Here is a 21,386-nt window from a genome sequence, read left to right on the forward strand (position 1 = left end):
CGCACCACCGAATCCCTAAACTACCGCAAATTTTGACTGGGAGCAAAGCCTTCTTCAGGTCCACCATTACATTTATTAAAAGTCGAACCTTAAGAGCATCTCGGTAGCCGCCGCTCACCACAAGGATGTCCCTGGGCTTACATCAGCCATTTGGCCTCGGCGAAGCACGCTTACATGATCGCCCCTGTTTACCAAAACCTCTCTCGGCCAAAGAAAGGCGATTGGATCGTGCACGCCGTTGCCGAGGTTACGCGTGCGTTGCATCACTCGGGCTTCACAAACAAGGCAGCCGCTGCTGCAATAAAGACCTTTCTGGAAGGAGCGGGGAAAGGGGGTGCGCGTCAAGCATGAGGTCACAAACTGATCGACATTGCCTCACCGCCAAGAAGTCAATCACACCGGTGGAAGCTACTTAAAAAAACACACACACAGAAATGTGAAGGGCTGACTTTTACATCGCAACATGCAAAATGGCGCACCCCCCCAACAAAAATATATTAAAAAAAAAAAAAAAAATGAACATTTTTTTTTTACACTCATTAATATACCACAAATTAGAGGCACTCCCAGGGGTGCACAGGCCACAGTTTTGGAGTATCAACATCTTTTGGGCCAAATTTAAAATTGTAATGTGCTGAGGATGCGCACCAAGCATGTGGTCATCAATTCACCAAGGTTATTTTACCACAAAAAGTCAAACAAACTACTTGTAGAAAGCTCTTCCCCCACAACAAATTGTGTAATGCAGCCTTATGCACCACCTCAATTTCAACAAAATGGTGCACCCCCTAGAAAAAAAAAAGCCCATTAATTAAAAAGGCCAAGGTCAATCATATCAAAACATTTTAAATAAAGTGCTACCACAAGTTTGATGCGCCCTCCCAGTTGAATTATATCGGCCATTCGCACCCATTTCAACATTCCAAGATGTGGCACCCCCTAAAATCAACTCAGGAAACACCAAAATTAATCACTTAAGCATGGTCAAAACAAATGCCAAATTGAACACTTTGATAAATAAAATTACATCATCTAGTCAAATGAAAGTCTGCTAGCTTCATGCTAACATACACCATAGATGGAAATTAGCATCATGGTACAGTTAGAATAAAACTAAAAACAACTTCTGCTTTTAAGATGATAACCTTAAATCAAAGACAAAGAGAAATATTGGACAGAATTACCAAGATTTTGGATTTTTCATTATAGTTTTATTTCATCAAATTCAGTTTGTTTTTGTTGAGCAGGTTTGTCAGTTTTGATTAGTTTTTATTTTGTATTGAAAATGCTTCATTTTAGTTTAGTTGTTTTTTTTAATGCTCCATTTTGATTTTGAATATTTTGGTATTTGTTATTTATAAAAAAAAAAATAAAAGAAAAAAAAGATAATGGATGGATAGACATTCATATTTGAAAATGAAATGAAAAGCTCACAAAAAAATGACAAAAAAAAACACCACAGCAGATTCTTGATATTAAGTTTTTGGTTGATTGTGTAAACGTAAAATGTTTTTAATGTTTTTTTTCATGAACTTTTATAACCTGTTTTGAAATCGCATCTAACACTAAGCATACGACAATTTGCATTTCCACCTGACAGAACATTTTCAGGTCTGCATTACAAACTAATAATCAACAAATGGTTATCGTCACATAGCAGCGACATGCCCGAACTTCTTCACATAAGCCCAAAACATTTCGGCAGGCCTCGTTCTTGTCCCTCGTTACCAACCGATAACGAACGACGGCGACGGCACTCATAAGCCCGATGAGCTCTTTCATCCTTTCCTCAGCCGACATGTCGAACGGAGCTAACAAAGCCTTGTGACATTTCTTTTCATCTCGTCATAAACAACAAAACCTTGCTAAATCTTTTGTTAGTCATCAAGGGACCATTTCAAACAAGATAACTTGAAATTCATCAAACATCAAATGACTAATTGAAGAATGTGATATGTAGTTTCTGAACATGAAAATAATAAAAGACAAATATGTGATATGCACCTGTTCAAATATGGTCAAAGTCATTTTCCTTTTATAAATTGTTAAAAATATAGAGGACAAATCTATTACCTCTTGATCGCTCAATTGCCTCAAACATGTTGAAAAACTCCACCCCATCTCTCATATTGAAGGATCCGTGCAGCATTATGTCGCCTCAAGATTGGCTGAAAGCAGTAAGGACAGATTCGTTTGAGTAAGCTCATCGTTTTATGTATTGCATCACTCATGATGTAAGCCCTTTGAGAAAGAATTTGGGAAAATGACATATTGCAGCCACACTCGTTTGCTTTTGTGACGTAGTAACGGATTTCGGTGTGGCCGGTTGTGGCGTGAACTGGCGACACATTTTAATCAATGACAGCACATCAAAGAAGCCATTTTTTGTATGTGTATTAAATTAGCGATGAAACATGATTTTGGGGTGGTGCTGTGTAGCAATATAAGCTATGATGCTAACTTGTACCATGCATCGGCATTTGGTAAGGCAGGCGTTAGGGTTAGGCTAGTGATACACATTTAAAATACTAGCATATTTACTAGGGATGGGCGAGTACCGATACCAGGTATTGGTATCAGGCCGATACCAGCCTTCAAGTACTCGAGTACTTGTGACACAGACGAGTACAAGCGACCGATGGCAGAGGGGGAAGACGTTAAGTGAGTCCTCCTTGCCTGTAACTGGCGTTAGCTTGCAGCAGTTTTTCACCAAAACTTCTCCGGTTTGGAAATACTTCAAAATTGTGAATCTTAGACTAAAAGAGCATTTTTATTTTGAGCGTTAAGACTATTGAAGAGTGACTGTGCTGTTTTTTTTTTTGTCAAAATTAAAGGAAATATACTTGTTTAAAAATACCTTTTAGTGATTTTTTTTATTTTATTTGTCAAAATGTACTACTGGTATCGGCAGTTGGTATCGGTATCGGTGAGTACTGAAGGTCTGAGTATCGGTATCGGCCTGGAAAAAAAAGTGGTTTCGAACATCCCTAATATTTACTACATATTATTTCATCATGTATTCAAAAATGATAATCCATTTGTTATGTGGTTTTAAAATGTTTTATATTTGTCAAAAAGTAGTTCAATAACAATACAAATGTTTTCATTATCTTGATAAATACCTGGTTAATAATCTCAACAGAGGAAAAAAAGAACAGATTAACAGCATCTCCATTCATTTGAATGAGGAAAGACGATTTGAGATGTCAACACTGTCCGCCGTTTTCAGCGTTTCAGCCACACGTCGGAGTGCAACGTCTCATCCGGGGTGAGCTCATGAAAAAAATGAGATGTAACCGTATGGCGTCTCGCCGTGACCGAAACAAAGACGGCGACGGAGGACGGGTGGGGGAGGTTGTTATGGGACGAAGGACGCGCTGAGGGACAGGTGGCCAGATTGCGTTTTCGCGAGGCGACGGAGGTGACGGATCAGTATGCGAGCGCGAAGGCGACGCACCACTCGCTCCGTCATTATTACGCGCGCGCACACACACTAGTGCAGAGACGCATGCGGCCAGCAGACAGATGGCGCCGCATGCAGAACATGTCCCATCAAACTCCACCCGCCTGTCAAGAAGATGTATGGATGCGACGCCCCAACCACGAGCCTGCGCGCACACACGTATAGATTTGATTCGCCCTCAATTATCTGGCAACATAAAAGCACGCAAAAGGTTTTTCAATAGATCCCATCCATCACACCTTAAATGATAGTCCACCTTAAAAGTGCTTAGAAGTTATGACATGTCTAAGTCCATTCTTTCGCTAGCCTACCACTGCTGTGTATAACCCAACTGCTGGTTGCCAAAGAGCGGCGCAACATGAGGGCATTATTTACATTTTGACATTAGGGAAATGAAAAAAACGATAGCGAAAGGGCGTAATGAACTTAAGCAAGGCATCCCGACGCTCTTGTGCATCCTGCTGCAGTGTTTACACTATGCCGAGCCAGCAAAAAGACATAAGGAGATTCATCAATGGCACGCTGAAGGTCTGAACACCATCTGTTCCACCGCACAAATATTAACACACACACAAACATGGCCGCCAAAGCCCCAACACTATCCCACACACGCAGATGTGCACGATGGCCAACTAAACATATGTAGTGTCGAACATCGCTTGTCCTTTGCTGCTTTTGTTTTTTTTCTCAAAATAAATAAATAACGTGATGAAATCTGATGTCTGTCGCCGCCATCTGTCGCAGCCCCAGAGCAAAAAAAAAAAAAAAATGTTTAAAAAAAAAAACCCTGTAAATTTGATTCACGGAGGCGGCACATCGCACAATCGAGACTATGTAACGTAAGCTAATGAAGAAAAATTACTTAGTATCGTTACCACTTCAATTGGAAGCCCAACAAATGTAATTTTGGTTGCATTCACATAAGCGAAACACAAAAAAAAAAGGTGGCGACAAAGCGCTTAACACAGAGAGGATCATAAAGCATCAACACCGTGCATCTAGCATGTACTAGGAGTGTGACGATATACCGATATCGCGATAAATCGTGTCTCAAAATAGATTATCGATACATCTGCTACGCAAGTATCGCGATATTTGTAGCTAATATACAGCCACTATAACGGCTCCATTGTTCATGACTTATTGAGCAGTTACTTGGCGGGCGACTAGGGGGAGGGCCTCACAAGGGTTGCGGGTATTATTATTATTATTATATTTATTTTTATTATTTTATTATTCTTATTATTATTATTTTATATAATAAATATATATAGTTATTTATTATTAATTAATTTATTATTTATTTTATTATCTTTTATTTATTATTATTATTATTATTATTATTATTATTATTATTATCATTATTCTTATTATTATTTTATGATTAGTTTTATCGTAGATTATTGTGGATTTATTACCGAAGCAATATATCGATAATCGCGGTATCATCATATCGTGAGATCATCGTTATCGTGAGCCTTGTATGCATATCGTATCGTATTGTGAGGTACCCACAAGTTCCCACCCCTAGCATGTACACAATCATGAACCCATGTTACATAAATGACTATTCGGGAGTTTTTTGTTTTTTTGGGTTTTTTTTTATCAACACACCACATTCACATGAGGCTCATCAATCACATTAGCCAACATACTACTAGCATAAATGCTATGTTAGCACAAAAGGTACCATAACACGAAAACTTGATCTGCCAACGAACGTAAAAACTCTCTTCACACAATAACACTTAAAAAAAAAAAATAATAATCACTGTATTTTGTGGACTTGGTGTTGAATTTGCCGTCGGGTCACTCTCGGCGAGTTTACGGTCGTTTTTGGACAGCGTTGTGGCTTTTGTTGTTGGTCAGGTGCGTCGTCCTGACTGACTGCAGCGGAGCTACAGATGGATGCCACCACTCTCGCTGGAGCCGTGCCAGCACCAGCGAGCGAACAGCTTGCCTGGCGCAGACCCTCCCCGCGTTGTGCGTGCGTGTGTGGAAACAGTGGCAAGCTACCCGCGCGCAGATGGGCGGCCAAAATGCCTCCCTCGCACACTCCCAGAGCAGCGGCACAAAAGGCGTGCTGCGCTACTTCCAGAGTTGGAACAGAGGCGGGATGGCGCCTGTGTGCACGGGAATGTCGGGTAGTTCATACATCACTTCCGAATTGATTCGTCGACTAGTCGCCAATTCCATATTTTCGTCTTCTCAAGTCTGAAAATAAGATGGCGGATGTGAATAGTGGTTAGCTGGCTAGCTGTGGCTATTGTGATCCTCGGGACTGCTGCGAGGAGCTAAGAATCAAGTGTCATCGATTAATCGACTGATTTGACTTTCATCACACTATATTTGCCTAACCCAAAAAAATCTGGGACTGCAATTGTGTATCAATACCACAAGAAAATGGCAAAAATGTACACAATACTGAAGCCATGTTACAAAAACGTGAAACGATTTAGCACATCACATTCCCACTGTTCTATGCATTGTAATTAATCGTATGAGTTCCATGGTTAACTCACGATTAATCACATTATATGTTTTTAACATACAATAAAATATTTATTATTTACTTCTATATTACTTATTTTTTTATTTCTATTGTGTTACTTGTGTACATGTGACAGTGCATACTTTAGGGATGTAACGATATCCAAACATCACAACACGATATCCCGATATGAAGGTCACGATACGATAATCATCATGATATTGTGGCGATATTTAAAAAAAAGGCACCAAATTGTGCTTTTGTACATAATAGCAATGCATATAAACTAGGGGTGGGAGAAAAAAATCGATATCGCAATATATTGTTGCGCTCGATGCACTGAATGTAGATATCGATGTCATGTGTCCAGTTGTGCAATGTTATGTTATAAATGTTTATGCACTTTAATTTGTCTCACCTTACAATGTTTACAGTTAAAAGACTAAGAGGCAGTGAGGCACTATGCAGAACTTTCTACTTTGAATATGCGAATGCCGAACCCAAAAATACGTGACGGTTCACCGTACTACAAGACTTGCGGCATTCCGCAGTGTACAGCTGGCAGCAGGTACACTTGGGGGTGGGGCTGGTTTGGGGGGGGGGGGGCAGAACGGTGGCCAACTGGGCGCCTCCAGCCGAGCGCGGCCGCGCCAGCCGAGCGGCGGCGTCCGCCGAAGCCCGCGCCATCTGCGACGGACGCACGCACGCACGCACGCACGCCGAGCTCGGAGGGCACAGACGCGCGCGCGCACACGCATGGATGCGCAGGCGGGACGGCGCGCGGACGCGAGGGCGCTGACAGCTCGCCATCTGTGCGCCGCCGCCGACTTCTCGCTCGGCTGGCGTTCGCTTGCCCTTGCTTTCGCTTCCCTGGGCCGTCACCACATCACACTTTTTTTTTTTTTTTTTTTTTGTGCACATCAGCACAAAAAAAAAAATTGTAATGTTCACTTTTGTGAGTTGTATTCATTTCACATCAATTTGAACGGGGGTTGGGGGGGGTTGTTTGTTTATTTGTTTTATAGTAATGTTTGCCATGAAACCATTTGGCAATGAAAAAATGTGACGTTTTCCCATGGAAGTGTTTCATTTTGTAATTAAAAAAAAAACAAGAAACATTTAAAACAACAACAACAAACAAAAACAACTTGATTTCGGCATTAAAATACAGCAATGGAAAGACCATATTCAGCCAGAAAAACATTATGCTCCCCAAAATACATTTTACATGACAACGCATTTTGCCATGAAAATGCAAGATATAGTTGTGAAAATTATAAACTGTCACCATGAAAATGCTACATTTTAGCCAAAATATGCAACACAAAAAAAAATACACTTCAAAGACACATTTTGTCAAAAATTTTGTCATTTTGTCATGAAAATACATCTGTCCACGGAAATGCTGGAAATGCCAGAAAATAAGATTAGGAAAAAATGGCAACCAACTCAACCATTTAGAACCAATGTTCTGTGTTTTTTTTATTTTAAAGATGCCAGTGCATCGAACCAAATCGAATAGTTCCACTCTGAAACATGTCACGATATGTATCAAATCATCTTTTATTGGAGAGATATATCAATTTACAGTATTGACAACTTTATTCGAATTTATGTAAAATAAATCAAAAGTCAATGCCTCGCCAATTGAGCCGCACCATAATGAATCGAATCGTAATCCCACTGAGTGGAATCGAATCGAATAATTCAGCTTTGAACTAAAAGCATCCTTGAATCGTTTGGTTTGTGACAGCTCTACCACAGAATATGACACTTTCATAACACCAATTCGACAATTTAACTGCCACATTTTGCCAGAAAAAATCCATAGTTTGTCATACAAATACTGCATTTCGCAAGGCAAAACCTTTTTTTGCCATAAAAATTTGATATTTTGTCACAAAAATATTATATGTCACACATTGTGTCATGAAACATGTTTCCACTGCAATTCTTACATCCTGCCACTAGGAGCGCTGTTTTCCACAACATCACACTTTCCTATAATAATAGCCACCAAAATACGCTCAACCTGCCATCAACATTTTGCCATGAAAATGGCACATGTAATGCTCCATTTCATCACAAAAAACATATTTCATATTCATATTGACCACCAAGAAATAGGAATAAAATCAACCCACGTTGCCATGCCAACCAGGCATGTTACATCCCAAACGTCCTTATTTGAAATGAAAAATAAAGTGAAGCTCGTGCGGATCTGCACTCTGTTAAACTAATGGACACGATATTGATCCCCAACCACTTCCTGTCATCTCCCCCTTCTTCTTCTGCGGTGTTATTGCCCCCCCAACCCCCGCTGCTCTGCCGGCATACAGACATTTGATTACCATATGTCGGTGCATTCTCTCCTTGTCACACGCGCGCTCAAAAAAAAAAAAAAAAAAAAAAAAAAAAGGCAGCAAAAGCCTCTGTTTATTTCCCGGTGTGTGTGCGTGAGACAAAACGTGCAGAGATGATTGCCAGCCAACGAGTCTCACACACACACACGCGCGCTCCCCGGCGGCCTCTCGGCCTGCCAGTAATGGAGGCGAGAGCGTTAAGAGAAGCCGCGACAAATGTCATCACAACAACAAGACAGACACAAAGAAGAGGATGCGAGTGTGCGCGAGGACAACAAATCCACACATTTGGCAGTCCAAATGCAAAATTTGATCAACGCTCGCTTGGCTCAACCAAACGCTCATAAAAAAAACAAAAAAACACGCCGTTTGAGAAACAAATGTCACATTTTGGCACGAAGACTCCGTTTGGCAGCTTAACATCAAATACGAGTACGCAACTCTTTAGTCACTGATGCCGATACCAAGTATCGACACCACTAGTACTTTTGATACATAACATTTAAAAAGAAAAAAACAATAGGTGCGTTTCCATTTCCATTATCCTCAGTTTTAGAAACACTTGATTTTTGAGAAAAAAATAAAAAAAAAGGCTTAAATATCGCAAAAAAATGTTTTTAGGCTCTCATGAGGTGGTTTTTGACACGTCGAAATAGAAGTGTTTCGCAAAAGTGTAATGGAAACACTTTTTGTATATTAGTAGTCATGTGACACTCATCCGGACACGGAGGAAAAGGAATGTAACACATTTGCCAATGTGGATTTTTATTTACTTACAATGGACTAAGATTTGTTCTGAGAATTTTTCATTTAATTTAATATATTGTATTTTAGCGGCACGGTGGTTGACTGATTAGCACGTCCGCCTGAAGCGTGAAATGGTTCATTTAGCAAGGACGCCACCAGAAAACATCAGAAACGTGAAACTATTTGTAACCCGCCTTTTACCCAGTCTCCGGAAACAACAACATTTTAGGGTTACAGGAAGTAGGAAGGACGGAGCCACTCGCTTTTGTGTCAGAAATGCCTCCTGAGGGGACAAGATTTGTTTTTGGGTTTTTTGGGGTTTTTTTGCACAAAGCAATTTAGCTATAGAATGCACGTCTCATATCGTTGCTTGAGAAATGTCCGTTACCACCGGCAGCAACCGAGACACAGCTTGAAATCCGTTCTATCCGTCCGACCATAACACGAGTTACACCAACGCCAAGTGCCCGAACCCACCCTTTGAGGGGAGTTTTTTTTTTTTTTTAAAGTAATGTAAACAACACCAGGCGTCCATCTTCCGTAAACATCATGAGAACTTCCTACAGAACAGCGAGGTCTCGCGAGACGGGAATTGTGCCTCAGAAGCAAAATGCTCGTCAAAGGTTAACACTGATAAATCGAAAATGTACTTTATCGAAATAGTACAATATCGCATTTATGGAAACGCAGCTAATGACGGATAATTTGAAACCAATATGTCCCAATATAGCATTATTCCTTAAAAATTGCATCAAATTAATGGCAGTTTTCGATTCTTCTAATTTCTAGTTCCTAATGGTAGCAACAAATTCAACAAGATTGCCTCGATTCAACCTTTGGAGTTTACGATGACCTTGATGAATGACAAACTACAAACTTTTTTCTTTTATTTTTTTTATTGCTATTGTAACAGGAAGCTAAAAAATGATTTAGTCAATTATGCTGACAATGTCCAATTTACTGGACATCTTTTTGGATTCAATCCCACCGCGTTATAATTCTTTTCCGCCTTAACCCTCATTGGTATTGGAGCGTCGCCTGGCCGCTAGCTGTTAGCTTGTGCCCGCCGCCTCTCCAGGTGGCCGATAATCAATAAAACGAGGCGCCAAAAGGATAAGAGCGGCGTCCAGACCCCCGACTGCTGCTGATTGTATCAAGTCGGCGCACTGAAAGCAAAACGGCGGCTTAAAAACGTACAACACGTATGACGAGACTCATTTCGGGGGAGGGAGGGGGCGGACGCTGCTCTCCCGGTGGGGGTGGGTCCGATGTTGCGTGCGCGTGTGCGCAAAATGTCGCAGGGAAAGATGTAGGTGCACGAAGATAGCCGAAATGGTGCAATGAGAGCAGAAGCGTGAAGACTCCCCGCGTGTGCTGCAGGTCCCCGACCATCTGGACCCGCCTCCTCACTCATCCTCATCCTCCTCTTCCTCCTCTGCAGACTGATGCGATGCTATTCGGGGCGGCGACGTTTCGCCACATTCTAATCGGCTAACAAATCCGTTGATCTCTCGCCGCCATCCCAACGCCGGGGGGGGGTTGCGTTTTAATTTGCACGCGCGTTTTGACCGTGGGATGGAAAGATGAAAGTTAGCGTGTACAATTACAGCAAAATCAGGATTCACATGATGAGGATTTTGTAGCCAATCACCGGCGATAACCGATCAGCGATCCGATCAGATGAAGGGCTGTCAAGCCAATCTAAACAATTGATTTAGTGGACAGTCGACCCCGGCTAATTGTGAGGAATTGGGACAGGCCCCGCCCACAAATAGTCAAAATGTGCATACAATTGACATCCATTGAAAAAAACTAACAATTGGCAGCAGAAAAAAACAGTTTGAAAACCATGATAAACGATCAGCAAATCGATCATAAGATGGAGAAACTTATACATTTTTAAAAATCTTATATTTACTTAAAGTTGACTGCCCACAAAGAGCGAACCCCCACACATAATTAACGATAATTGAAATGCATGCAAAAACAAAAACAAAAAACAAAAACAACAAAAGAAGTCTTCAAAAAATACTGATAAACATTAAATAGAACATGCAAGCTTTTACTTTGCGACCCGATCAATCGGGCAAATTAAGACATGACAGCCGATCTGTTCTGTTCTGTGGTTGGATCCCAAAAACGCAGACACAAATAAGATTTTAACGCTTGATTCACACCACTTGACTAAGTGAAAGACAACGCGGATTGCGACGCAACTCGACTAAACGAGGCACAACAAGAGTCGCGAGACACTAAGCTTGGACTGTGGAAGTACACAAAGAGACAGGGTTAATAATCCGACAAAAACAAACACTTCTAAGTTTGGCTTAAATAGACAGTGAATCGATCTGATTGGTTGTGGCTAGACATGTGGGTAACAGTACTGACATAGAATCATCTGGTTGGCTGTTGACCCAGTAAAGAGATTAAAGATTCTTGACATCACATAGCCTAAAACCAGTTGAAACTAGATGCCGATTACAACAGTTCAAAACATCAGTTCAAAACAGACACTTGACCTCACGGTCATGACCCAAACTTTACCCCTTAACCCAGTCATGAGTCAAGGCCCAAAGATTACCCCTGCAAGACCCTCGTCATGACACGATCGCCAATTTTGCATAAAAATGCTAAATATCGTCCGATTCTATCCAGATGATCAGACCGGTGTAAAATCTAATTTTCTATAATGTTTTATTTCGCTTGTACGATCAATGATGTCATCGATCGATTGGCAAATTATGACATCACAACCGATCACTGATTTTGCATAGTTGCCCACAAATGCCCCACACATGATGCAAACATTACTTAGGGCTGCTCGATTATGGAAAAAATAATAATCACGATTACTTTGGCAATAATTGAAATCAAATAATAAATTATTCAATAAATAATTCAAATGATTATTTTTTGATAGAAAACAAGAAAATGTTTAAGCATTTAAAACCAATTAAAAAAAAAATTACAAACACCATAATAATATAAGTTCCTTTTGGACCAAACAGAATAATATTTATTTATTTATTTATTTACTTATTTATTTCTGCAAAAGCTTGAAGTTGGTGTGCAGCTTGTGCACTGTACAATAAGACGATTTTTTGGGGGGACAAAACAAGAAAACATTTAAACGTAAAAAATAAATTAATAATAAGACAAATAAAATTGAAACATTTTAATCAGGTTCCTTTTGGATTTAAAAAAAAGATATTAAATTAGTTATTTTAAATTTCAAAAAAGGAGCAAATGTATAAATTTAAACAAATCAAAAATTTGTGTTAATCTTTTTTTTTTTATGAATATGCTGATTTTGTAATTGTGGAGTGTAATAATTGAAACTGTAATTGAATTTCGATTGATTGCATAGCCCAACACTGACTCACAATACATCACAATATGGTGAAATTTTTCCATATTTATTTCTTGATTAGCCCTGCAATTGGCTGGCAACTAGTCCAGGGTTACCCTGCCTACTGCCCATAGCCATCTGGGATAGGTTCCAGCACCCCCCACGACCCTTGTGAGGAGTAAGCGGTCAAGAAAAACGATGGATGGATATTTCTCGATTATTCAAATATTTTGTCTTGCTCCACCAGATCTTTATGAACTATATGCCTCAGCTTGGAGAATTTCCGCAAATTCTGCGTGAAAGTAGTCGCGGAAAGTCCACAAGTGCGTGAGAGTTCCCACGAGGCTTCTGAGGAAGCCTGATAGGACGGCCAGGACAAGCCGGGGTCGCCCTTCCCGGTGCCATCAACCATCCGGCATCCGCGGCCCGAATCACCTGTGACGGTGGCGCAATTAAAAAAACAAAAAAAACAACTCAACCAAAACCAAAAACAAACATCCTGAGTGGCGTGCGTATGTTCATATCCTGAGCAGCCCGACGTTCCCGCCCGGCTCCCATCCTCTCCCGGTCCAGGTTCCTCTTCTGGTTCCTGAGCTGCGGGGCTATCTGGGTTCCTCTGATTCTGCAGGCCCATTGTGTGGCCGGCCCGGCCCGGTTCCTGTTGCCCGGCCGGCCGGCGCTGTTTTCCACAACGTCTCCGTCAGCGGCTGTGTGATTGCCGGGGCTATTTTTGTGGAAACATTCCACGCGGTTGCGGCGGCTGGCCTGCTTTCTCGCTTGCTTGACGCGCCAAGACCACTGAGGCTCTGAAAGCGTTTTGGGACTCCCAACATGCGCGGGGAAAAGGGAATATGTCACTTTCCCTCGCAATGATTACCGTTTTTTATTGTCAATTGGAGTAAATCCACTCACAAGACAAAGTAAGACAAATTCTTTTAGCGACAAAATATCATAATAAAAACAGTCTGTTGTCCACAAATTATAGTGCTTTCTTTTTTTTCTATTCAAAAAGCACATTTTGAGTGGTTCAATATGTGCACCATCGAATTTTGAGTTGAAAAAAAAGACAAAAATGAGAAGTTCATTTGGCTTGACTTGCCCTGATTGTCGTCCATGTAAGTGAAATGTTTCCATCCAACAAGCTTAACTCATTCACTCGCAGCCATTTTCACTGAAGCAACCCCCCTTCCTGTTTTACTGGATTTTGACAGATTTTGCAAGGACCACAAGAATATTGCGTTCTTCTGCTTTCGACACATGGAACCTACCAAAAGAAACATTAGAGTCTCGTCATTCATCTGTTTCCGTTTTACAGCAATTAGCATTAGAATATAGCTAAGTTTCACCATTATTAACAAATCTGCTTAGAATTGTAAGGAAACAGCATGTTCTCTACATGGCTCTGGTTGATCTCTTATACTCTGCTGGCACCTGATGGCCGTTTTTGTAATTACTACCATTTTTTTTCACACATTCACTGGTGTTGAAGAGGCTGCATCAAAGCCTTCTGTATGCTCTCACGTGAAAAAAACAAAACAAAACATAAAAACGTATAAATACGTCTTAGGCACAGTTAAAACATTTCAAATAGAACATATTTATACGTTTTTGGGAGCAAATTAGTTAAGTCATACCCTTCACACAGAACAGTCACACAGGAAAAAGCAGTCACGAGTAGTACCTTTCACAAAGCCAATCACCAAATTTCCAGGCTTTGGTGGTAGTATCAGAGTTAGGTTATGTCTGGATGTACAAATCTAACAGCAAAAACTACAGCAACAACCTGGACATTTGTGAGTCAGCTTGGAACCAGCCATTTCAAGTCTGTACCTTGCACACAGACCATCAGAAATTGAAAAAGCAGCAAAAAAGCCACTTTTGATGGGTAGTGCCTTTCACAAAGTTAACCTGAGAATTTCTTGGATTTGAAAGTAGTGTCAGAAAGGCTTAGCAACAAATACAACTAACTTAACTTGCAGGTCAACTTGAACTCAACCTTTTCGTGAGTGGGGAGAAGCTGTTTTGATGGGCAGAGATGTTTAACTAAAAAATTTGCTAATTTCCCCCACATGCTACGTCTCGCGCTTCTCCTTCAAGCAACAAACTACTACATGTGCCTTCATCACTTTCACACCCGATGAGTCGCCCCGCTTCATCTGCATTCTGACTGCAGTGCAGTAGAGCAGGTGCTCTAGCAAGCAACACAATCCCAAGGAAAGATCAAGATACAAAGCTTCCATGCTGCTAGCTGCTAACAGCTAACATCGCACAGCAAGTCGCCATCGCGCGGGGACGCGTAAAACCACTAAATTGTTTGCAGTTATGGAAACAACCCAAAAAAAAAAGAAAGAGTGAAAGACTGAAACGTATTACACTTTCTCAATGCTATGACATGCTAATGGTTAGCACATGTGTGAGGCAGCAGTAGTTAAGGGTAGCGGGAGTGCACGCGGGCGGGGGGGGGGGGGGGGGGGCTTAGCGAAAAGCAGATGTTGATAAAGACACATAGGTGGCGGTGTTGCTGGAAACAGATGTTGAAGGAATCATCGCCACGCAAGCCAACAATCTCGCAACATCTGCAAAAATATTCCGAGGCGGGACGGGTTTACCCCCGAATTTTTATTGTGCGTCTGCGGGAGTCGTTTGGTCGAGAGCAGCGGATAGAAAACGTCTTGGGCAAACGCGTCTGCGAAGAAGGTTGTTAAATCTGAGAGGAGCTCAAGCAAAACTCTGTAAACGTCGCTACAATCTTCACAACATCAACGCATCCCACTAGAATACTTTCCACGGATTTATCGTCCAATGTCGAGAGTTTTCGTGCGCAATAAAGTGGTCACCGCGAAAATGGAATCTCCGTCAATTTTGTCAGATTTATCATTTTGCAATACGTATTAGGAATTCTGTTACAACAGATGTGCTGCCACAGAAATAGATCAATTCTATGACAATTTCGTCCAGAAAAAAAAAAAGAAACATGGTAATTAGTGTGAAAAAATTTATTTTTCAAAATTAACTCTTTGACTGCCAAAGACGTTTCATGATGATTAGTAAAATTCCAATGAATGGAATGCGATCTTTCATTTCGTAGCCACATTGTATATGTTGCAAAGGCAAACAATATTCTTTTTGCCTTGAAAGATGAGTTAAAATGCTCAAAAGCGGCTGGCACTGTGGATTTTTTTGTTTTGTTTTTATAACGCCTGGCAGTCAAAGAGTTTTAATGAATGTTGATTAAAAATGCACCTTTAATAACTTTTCTTCACATAAAAAAAAAAAAAAAAATGTCAACTACATAGCAACGGCTAGTCAATTTTCCGAGGACCTTGGGTGGATTTTGTACCCAAATACACAAAAAAAACAACAAAAAAAACATTGATTGTGATCCAAAAATTATCTCTTTTTTTTTTATGTATTTTTGTTAAAGTATTGTTAACTAATAATAATAATAAAAGGAGATACTTTTGGTTTAGCAAAGAATTTGGTAGGTCCTTGTACAAAAAAAAGACTTTAATTAGCGGAAAAATACAAGGGTGACAAAAATTCTCTTTTCCTCATCAAGGCTGATTAAAAATACACTTAATAGATTGGATTTACAGCAAAGTATTTTCAGTGATATCATTCTTGCAGCAATAACAATTTTGTACAATTATATAGGGAAAAAAAATCACTAACAAATGAAATTTTGTCAACAAAGAATTTGCTTCTTTTTTTTTACCCCTTGGTGAATTAATAGTACTAAACACTCATAATGGTGGAATCAGTTCGACTAAGAAATTAATAGAATTTTGCGCAAAAAAAAAAAAAACATGCAACATTTATAAATATTCTAGTGTGGAAAAAAATGTATTTCTCTGAATTAATCTTGATTAAAAATACATCTTTAATAAGTTGCATTAAAATGTTAACTCAATAATAATTGTTGGTGGAGTCAGTTTAAGAATTGAGTAGGATTTTGTAATTAAAAAAATAAAAATAAAAATCCAAGGGTGACCCAAAAATCTTTTCTTTTTTTTTTTATGTTGTTGAAATCTTAACAAGTAGTATAAACATCGCGGTCTAAAACAATTAATGAAATAAATTGAATAGTTCAATAACAACAAAAAGATGCAAAGCAAAATGTCAATCTGTGATAATTTTTCACACAGACTTCATCACACAGCCCGGCTAACGCTCAGGCAGTTAGCAGCCAGCCGCTAGTCTGACCTTCGCCATCTTTAAATTCTCGTTTGACGACTCCCACGTCACTCACCAGGTCAAGCCCCGCCTTTTAAAGACACGCATTCACAACGTCACAGAAATATGGAATGTGAGGTATAATAATACCTGCACATCACTTGCACATTTTGTTGCTTAAAAATGCTAAATATAATTGTGTCAAAATGTGTTGCTTGTTTGTGGAATTATATAAAAATAACAGCCTTTGCTACTAAATTCATGTTGCCAAGTGAACTGAACCAATTTCGCAATTTTCAGCACAACTTTTCCAGAGTGCGACTAGCGTCAGTCAAATTGTTTGTTTAGAGGGCATCACACGCCACTTTCCTCCCTCCCGACGTTGCAATCTTCCGTAATTGCGCCGCTTCCTGGTTTAGAAGAAGTTAAACAAAATTAGGCTTTTTACTCTCGACCACATGGGGAGAAAATTGAGCGTCGTCTTCTTGCCCAAAACGTCTGCGCTCGTTTTCCTTTCAGCCACTTTTCTTTAACGGCCGCTTTTCCCGTGAAATAATTGCCACTTTTTCACACGGGAGGCTGCCTGTCGCATGCGTCAACAAGACAATCGGCGGCTTTTGTTTGCCGCTGACACAAAACAAAAATTTTATTCAGTTCCAGCGGCGTGTCGCTAATGCACATTGAGGTTATGTGCAACAACAGTTGTCAAGTCAAGTCTTTATTTATGCCAAAGTGACTTGAAAAACTGTCTTCATCCCCCAAAAAATTTATGATTGTTCATTTTAAAAAGTAAATGGTATGCACATTGAAACTGTGTCAAAATAATTGCAAATGGAGTCAGGTGAAGAATTGTATTTAAAAAATTAACAGTCTAATGGGGTTGATTTAAAAAAAAAAAATCCCCCCCAATAACTTCAAAAAATGCCTTGATAACGTTCAAATGTTGTCTAAACAGTCACTGTAGATGGTTATTTATTTATTTATTTTTTAATGGTTGGATTGTAATTAAGTGCAATATTGATTTTCATTGCCTTTTTTCGCACATAATATTTCTTCCAAAATTAATAAATAGTGATTTAAAAAAAAACAACTAAAAACTAGTATACATAATGAGATAATCATATTGAATGGTCAGTTCTACAAAGAATTTAGATGGTTTTAGATGGTTTTTAGATGGTTGAACAAAAACCTTACATTTTTCAGGGATGAAAAATCCTAATTCTTATTCTATTTTATCTAACATTAGTAAAACCCGATTTATAAAAAAAATGGAATAAGTTGTATACATTTCAAAACAATAATCATTATAGGTGGTGTCAGTTCTACCAATATTTAGAAGGATTTTCCTTTCCATCCAATTAAAAGAAGTAGCAATTAGTGCCATCTGGTGGTGAACTAAAATGCAACTACTGTATTTTGAAGCACGCACACAATGGTGCCTCAGAGAGCCCACACTTCGCAATCTTACTTACCACCAATTATTATATGGCGTGAGCGAGCGAGCGTGCAAGCTGGAACGGCTAATAAGAGCCGCCTAGCAACAACTAGATGGAGCGGCTAATAATAGCAACTAGCATGAATTAGCGGAGCAGGGAGCAAAAGCGGCTAGCACGAACTAGCTGGAGCGGCTACTATTAGCCGCCTAGCAACAACTAGGTGGAGCGGCTAACAATAGCAACTAGCATGAATTAGCGGAGCAGGTAGCAAAAGCGGCTAGCAAGAACTAGCTGCAGCGACTAACAATAGCAACTAGCATGAATTATGGGAGAAGGTAACAAAACAGGCTAGCAAGAACTACCTGGAGCGACTCACAATAGCAACTAGCATGAATTAGCGGAGCAGGTACCAAAAGAGGCTAGCCAAAACTAGATGGAGTGACTACCAATAGCTAGCATGAATTAGTGGAGCAGGTTACAAAAGCTGCTAGCAAGAACTAGCTGGAGCGACGAACAAGAGCGATAAGTAAGAACTAGCTGGAGCGACTAACAATAGCAACTAGCATGAACTAGCGAAGCAGGAAACAAAAGCAGCTAACAAGAACTAGCTGGAGCAATGAACAAGAGCGGTTAGTAAGAACTAGGTGGAGCGGCTAACGAGTGGCTAGCGGGAGAAGCTAGCGAGAGGCGAGCAAAGCAGAGGGAGACAAGCGGCGGGTATCCGTAGCAGAAAAATGGCATCAAAACATGTCAGCCTCCTGTAAGTCACGGCCCAACCTACTGTATGTACGATGATGTGATAGAACATAATTTTTTACATATCCCTGAAACAAAAAAAATAAAAAATAAAAATAATAAATAAACAAAAAAAACAGACGTTTTATTGTGTCTCCATCTTTTTCGTGCAGAGCTGAGGCGATACCAGGTAACATCTTCACTTTGGAGTGCCGGCCCGTCTCTTTTTGTATTCACAAAGCGTATAGACACCTGCGCACTCACGCACAAACACACACTGACACAATCACTTCCAGCGGCTTATCTTTTTGGAATAAGAAGAGAATAAGAAAAGGGGCTTGTCAGGACGGGCACAATGTGTGTGCGTGTGCGTGCGTGTAGGGGTGTGTGTGTGTAAACGTGTAAGTGTGTAAGGGGAAGGCAATGTGCATTAGGGCGATTACAATATCAGCAGACTCCAGATGGAGGCAGGAAAATAAACAGTGCGAGAGAAAGACGGGACAGGACAGACATCTGTGTGTGTGCGTGTCCGAGAAAGTACAGTTAATTATCGAGTCATTCGCAGTCTATAGAAAGCGCCTAGGGAGAGCTGCGCATGCGTTTGCGTGTTAGCATTCTTTGGGATGCACAAAAAGTAAAAAAAAATAAAAATAAATGTAAAAGCCTTTTTTGTCAGTAGGTAACAAAGGAGATGGAAATCATCTGTCGCATCATTTGTGAACTCTACATTTTCAGCATTTTGACAAAGCTAACCTCAGAGGTGGGGGACTCGAGTCACATGACTTGACAGAAGCGCCTATGATTCAGGCAGCACCAAGGTTCATCAAATTTGGATTGGAAAAAAGATTCAACATTCAAGGTTTGCAAGTCAATAATATGACAATGATAAAACGCAAAAAGACAGCTAAGCTAGCTATGTCAACTTAAGCCTTTGGTGAACCTTTAGCTGGTCAATAGTTAGCTAAGCTTAAAAAGTCTTGTATACGGAAGCGTAGAGCTGCCAATGTGGAGTAAACATTTTTGGCTGGCGAGTATGTTCGAACATACACACAAATACATTCGAACGTACTCGCAAATACGTTCGAACATAATCGCAAATACGTTCGAACATACTCGCAAAGAAGTTTGAACATACTCGCAAATATGTTCAAATGTACATGTAGGCTACATGTTACAAAGTTAGCATCCCTTCCCACAATGCCACGGGGTATTATTTGCGCATGCACGAGTGAAATCAAAACCCCATTTTTTAGGCATTTGGGCCACATGACCAATTCATTAGAAATTTAAGCAGCCAAAAAACAGTGTTCATTCGTAACTTACGATTTATTATGTCTGCCGTGCATGATTTAGGTTCGTCATTTTTTTTACTGGTGCATGCGCAAATAATATGGCATTATTATTATTATCCTATGGCATTATGGTATGCTAAGCTATGGTATCCTGGTATGCTAACTTTGTAGCATGTAGCCTACAAGAACATATTTGCGAGTATGTTCAAACATATTTCAATATGTTCGAACTTATTTGCAAGTATCTTCAAACATATTTGCCTAAAAATATTTACTCCACATAGGCAGCTCTACTCTTCCGTAGTTGTACATTTAATTGAGAAGAAAATCCAATGATAGCTCGACTTAGGTGACCTGATTTTTGCATTTTTCAAGATACAAGTCATCGCTCAGCCCATTTTTTTTTTGTCTTAAGTTGCTAGCAAAAATTTGAGTTACGAGCGCCAGTTGGCAGCAGTGAGTTTAACACGAAGACAAAAAAACTTGTAAAAAAAAAAAAAATGAAGTTGAGAGTTGAGCTGTTTATTGCCACTTTAAATTGTTATAGATTGTATCAACAAACCACATCACTTTCTTAGCTTAATGCTAACATAATTAAAAATGCCATAGAGGGGCTAACAAAACTAGCTTCGACATCCTCTACAAAAAATGACATTATCGCAGCATATTTGTGATGGTCTTCTGTCTTTTCTTATCAAATTTACGTGCAGTATGTCCACATTACTTATACATATGATTTAATTATGTCGTTAGTGTATGTTTTAAAAAAGCACAATGCAGAAGAGTATCCGGGAGACTGGTTTAGAAACATAAAAAATTAAAAATTAAAATAAAAAAAAGTAAATGCAGTACAGCAGTACAGCTAACTCAAGCACTGATAGCGTTGATGCTACATGCTAACACCGAGCGCAAACCGGAAATACATGTTGCGACCAAGCTCTTAACTGTTGGGATTTTAGCCACAGGATGTTAGGACTACGGTAGTTGTTTGCGCTTAGCCGCTAGCGTTTCCACCCACCACTAAAATCATTTCGTAGTGCTCACACTTGACATTAAGTAAGACCCTCATGTAGGCACACTTCTTGCCTCAAAAAAACACACACAAGCTTGCAGTCCCTTAACACCATCTTTCACGGCTGATGAAATTCAATAAGCAGCAACGAGTACCACCCTCTCGCTGATAACCATCGATGGGCATATTGATCGACAACGTGACACGCACACGCAGACACTCTTTTGATTCTGTCAATAACACACACTGAGACTCAGCGAGGCTTGGCAGAGCCATACACGCCTGAGCTACAACAAAAAGTCAAATCCATCACAATCACGCAGCA

The 21,386-nt window shown here is 40.0% G+C and overlaps 1 protein-coding gene across 4 annotated transcripts in view; it reads right to left on the minus strand.

The window, feature by feature from the left end:
• The window catches only part of runx1t1 (RUNX1 partner transcriptional co-repressor 1), a 49,557-nt gene that overhangs the window by 26,393 nt on the left and 1,778 nt on the right, over nucleotides 1-21,386 (minus strand). For 3 of the 4 annotated variants that reach the window (XM_077506298.1, XM_077506299.1, XM_077506297.1), the window contains exon 1: nucleotides 2,074-2,168. The exons of the other annotated variant lie outside the window; for it this stretch is intronic. In XM_077506298.1, coding sequence (XP_077362424.1) covers nucleotides 2,074-2,149 — 76 coding nt within the window. In that variant the 5' untranslated portion in view covers nucleotides 2,150-2,168. Of the gene's footprint in view, nucleotides 1-2,073; nucleotides 2,169-21,386 lie in introns of those variants that run through there. 4 annotated transcript variants of the gene reach the window in all.

The sequence above is a fragment of the Festucalex cinctus genome, chromosome 19, assembly GCF_051991245.1.
Source record: "Festucalex cinctus isolate MCC-2025b chromosome 19, RoL_Fcin_1.0, whole genome shotgun sequence".
NCBI lineage: Eukaryota > Metazoa > Chordata > Actinopteri > Syngnathiformes > Syngnathidae > Festucalex > Festucalex cinctus.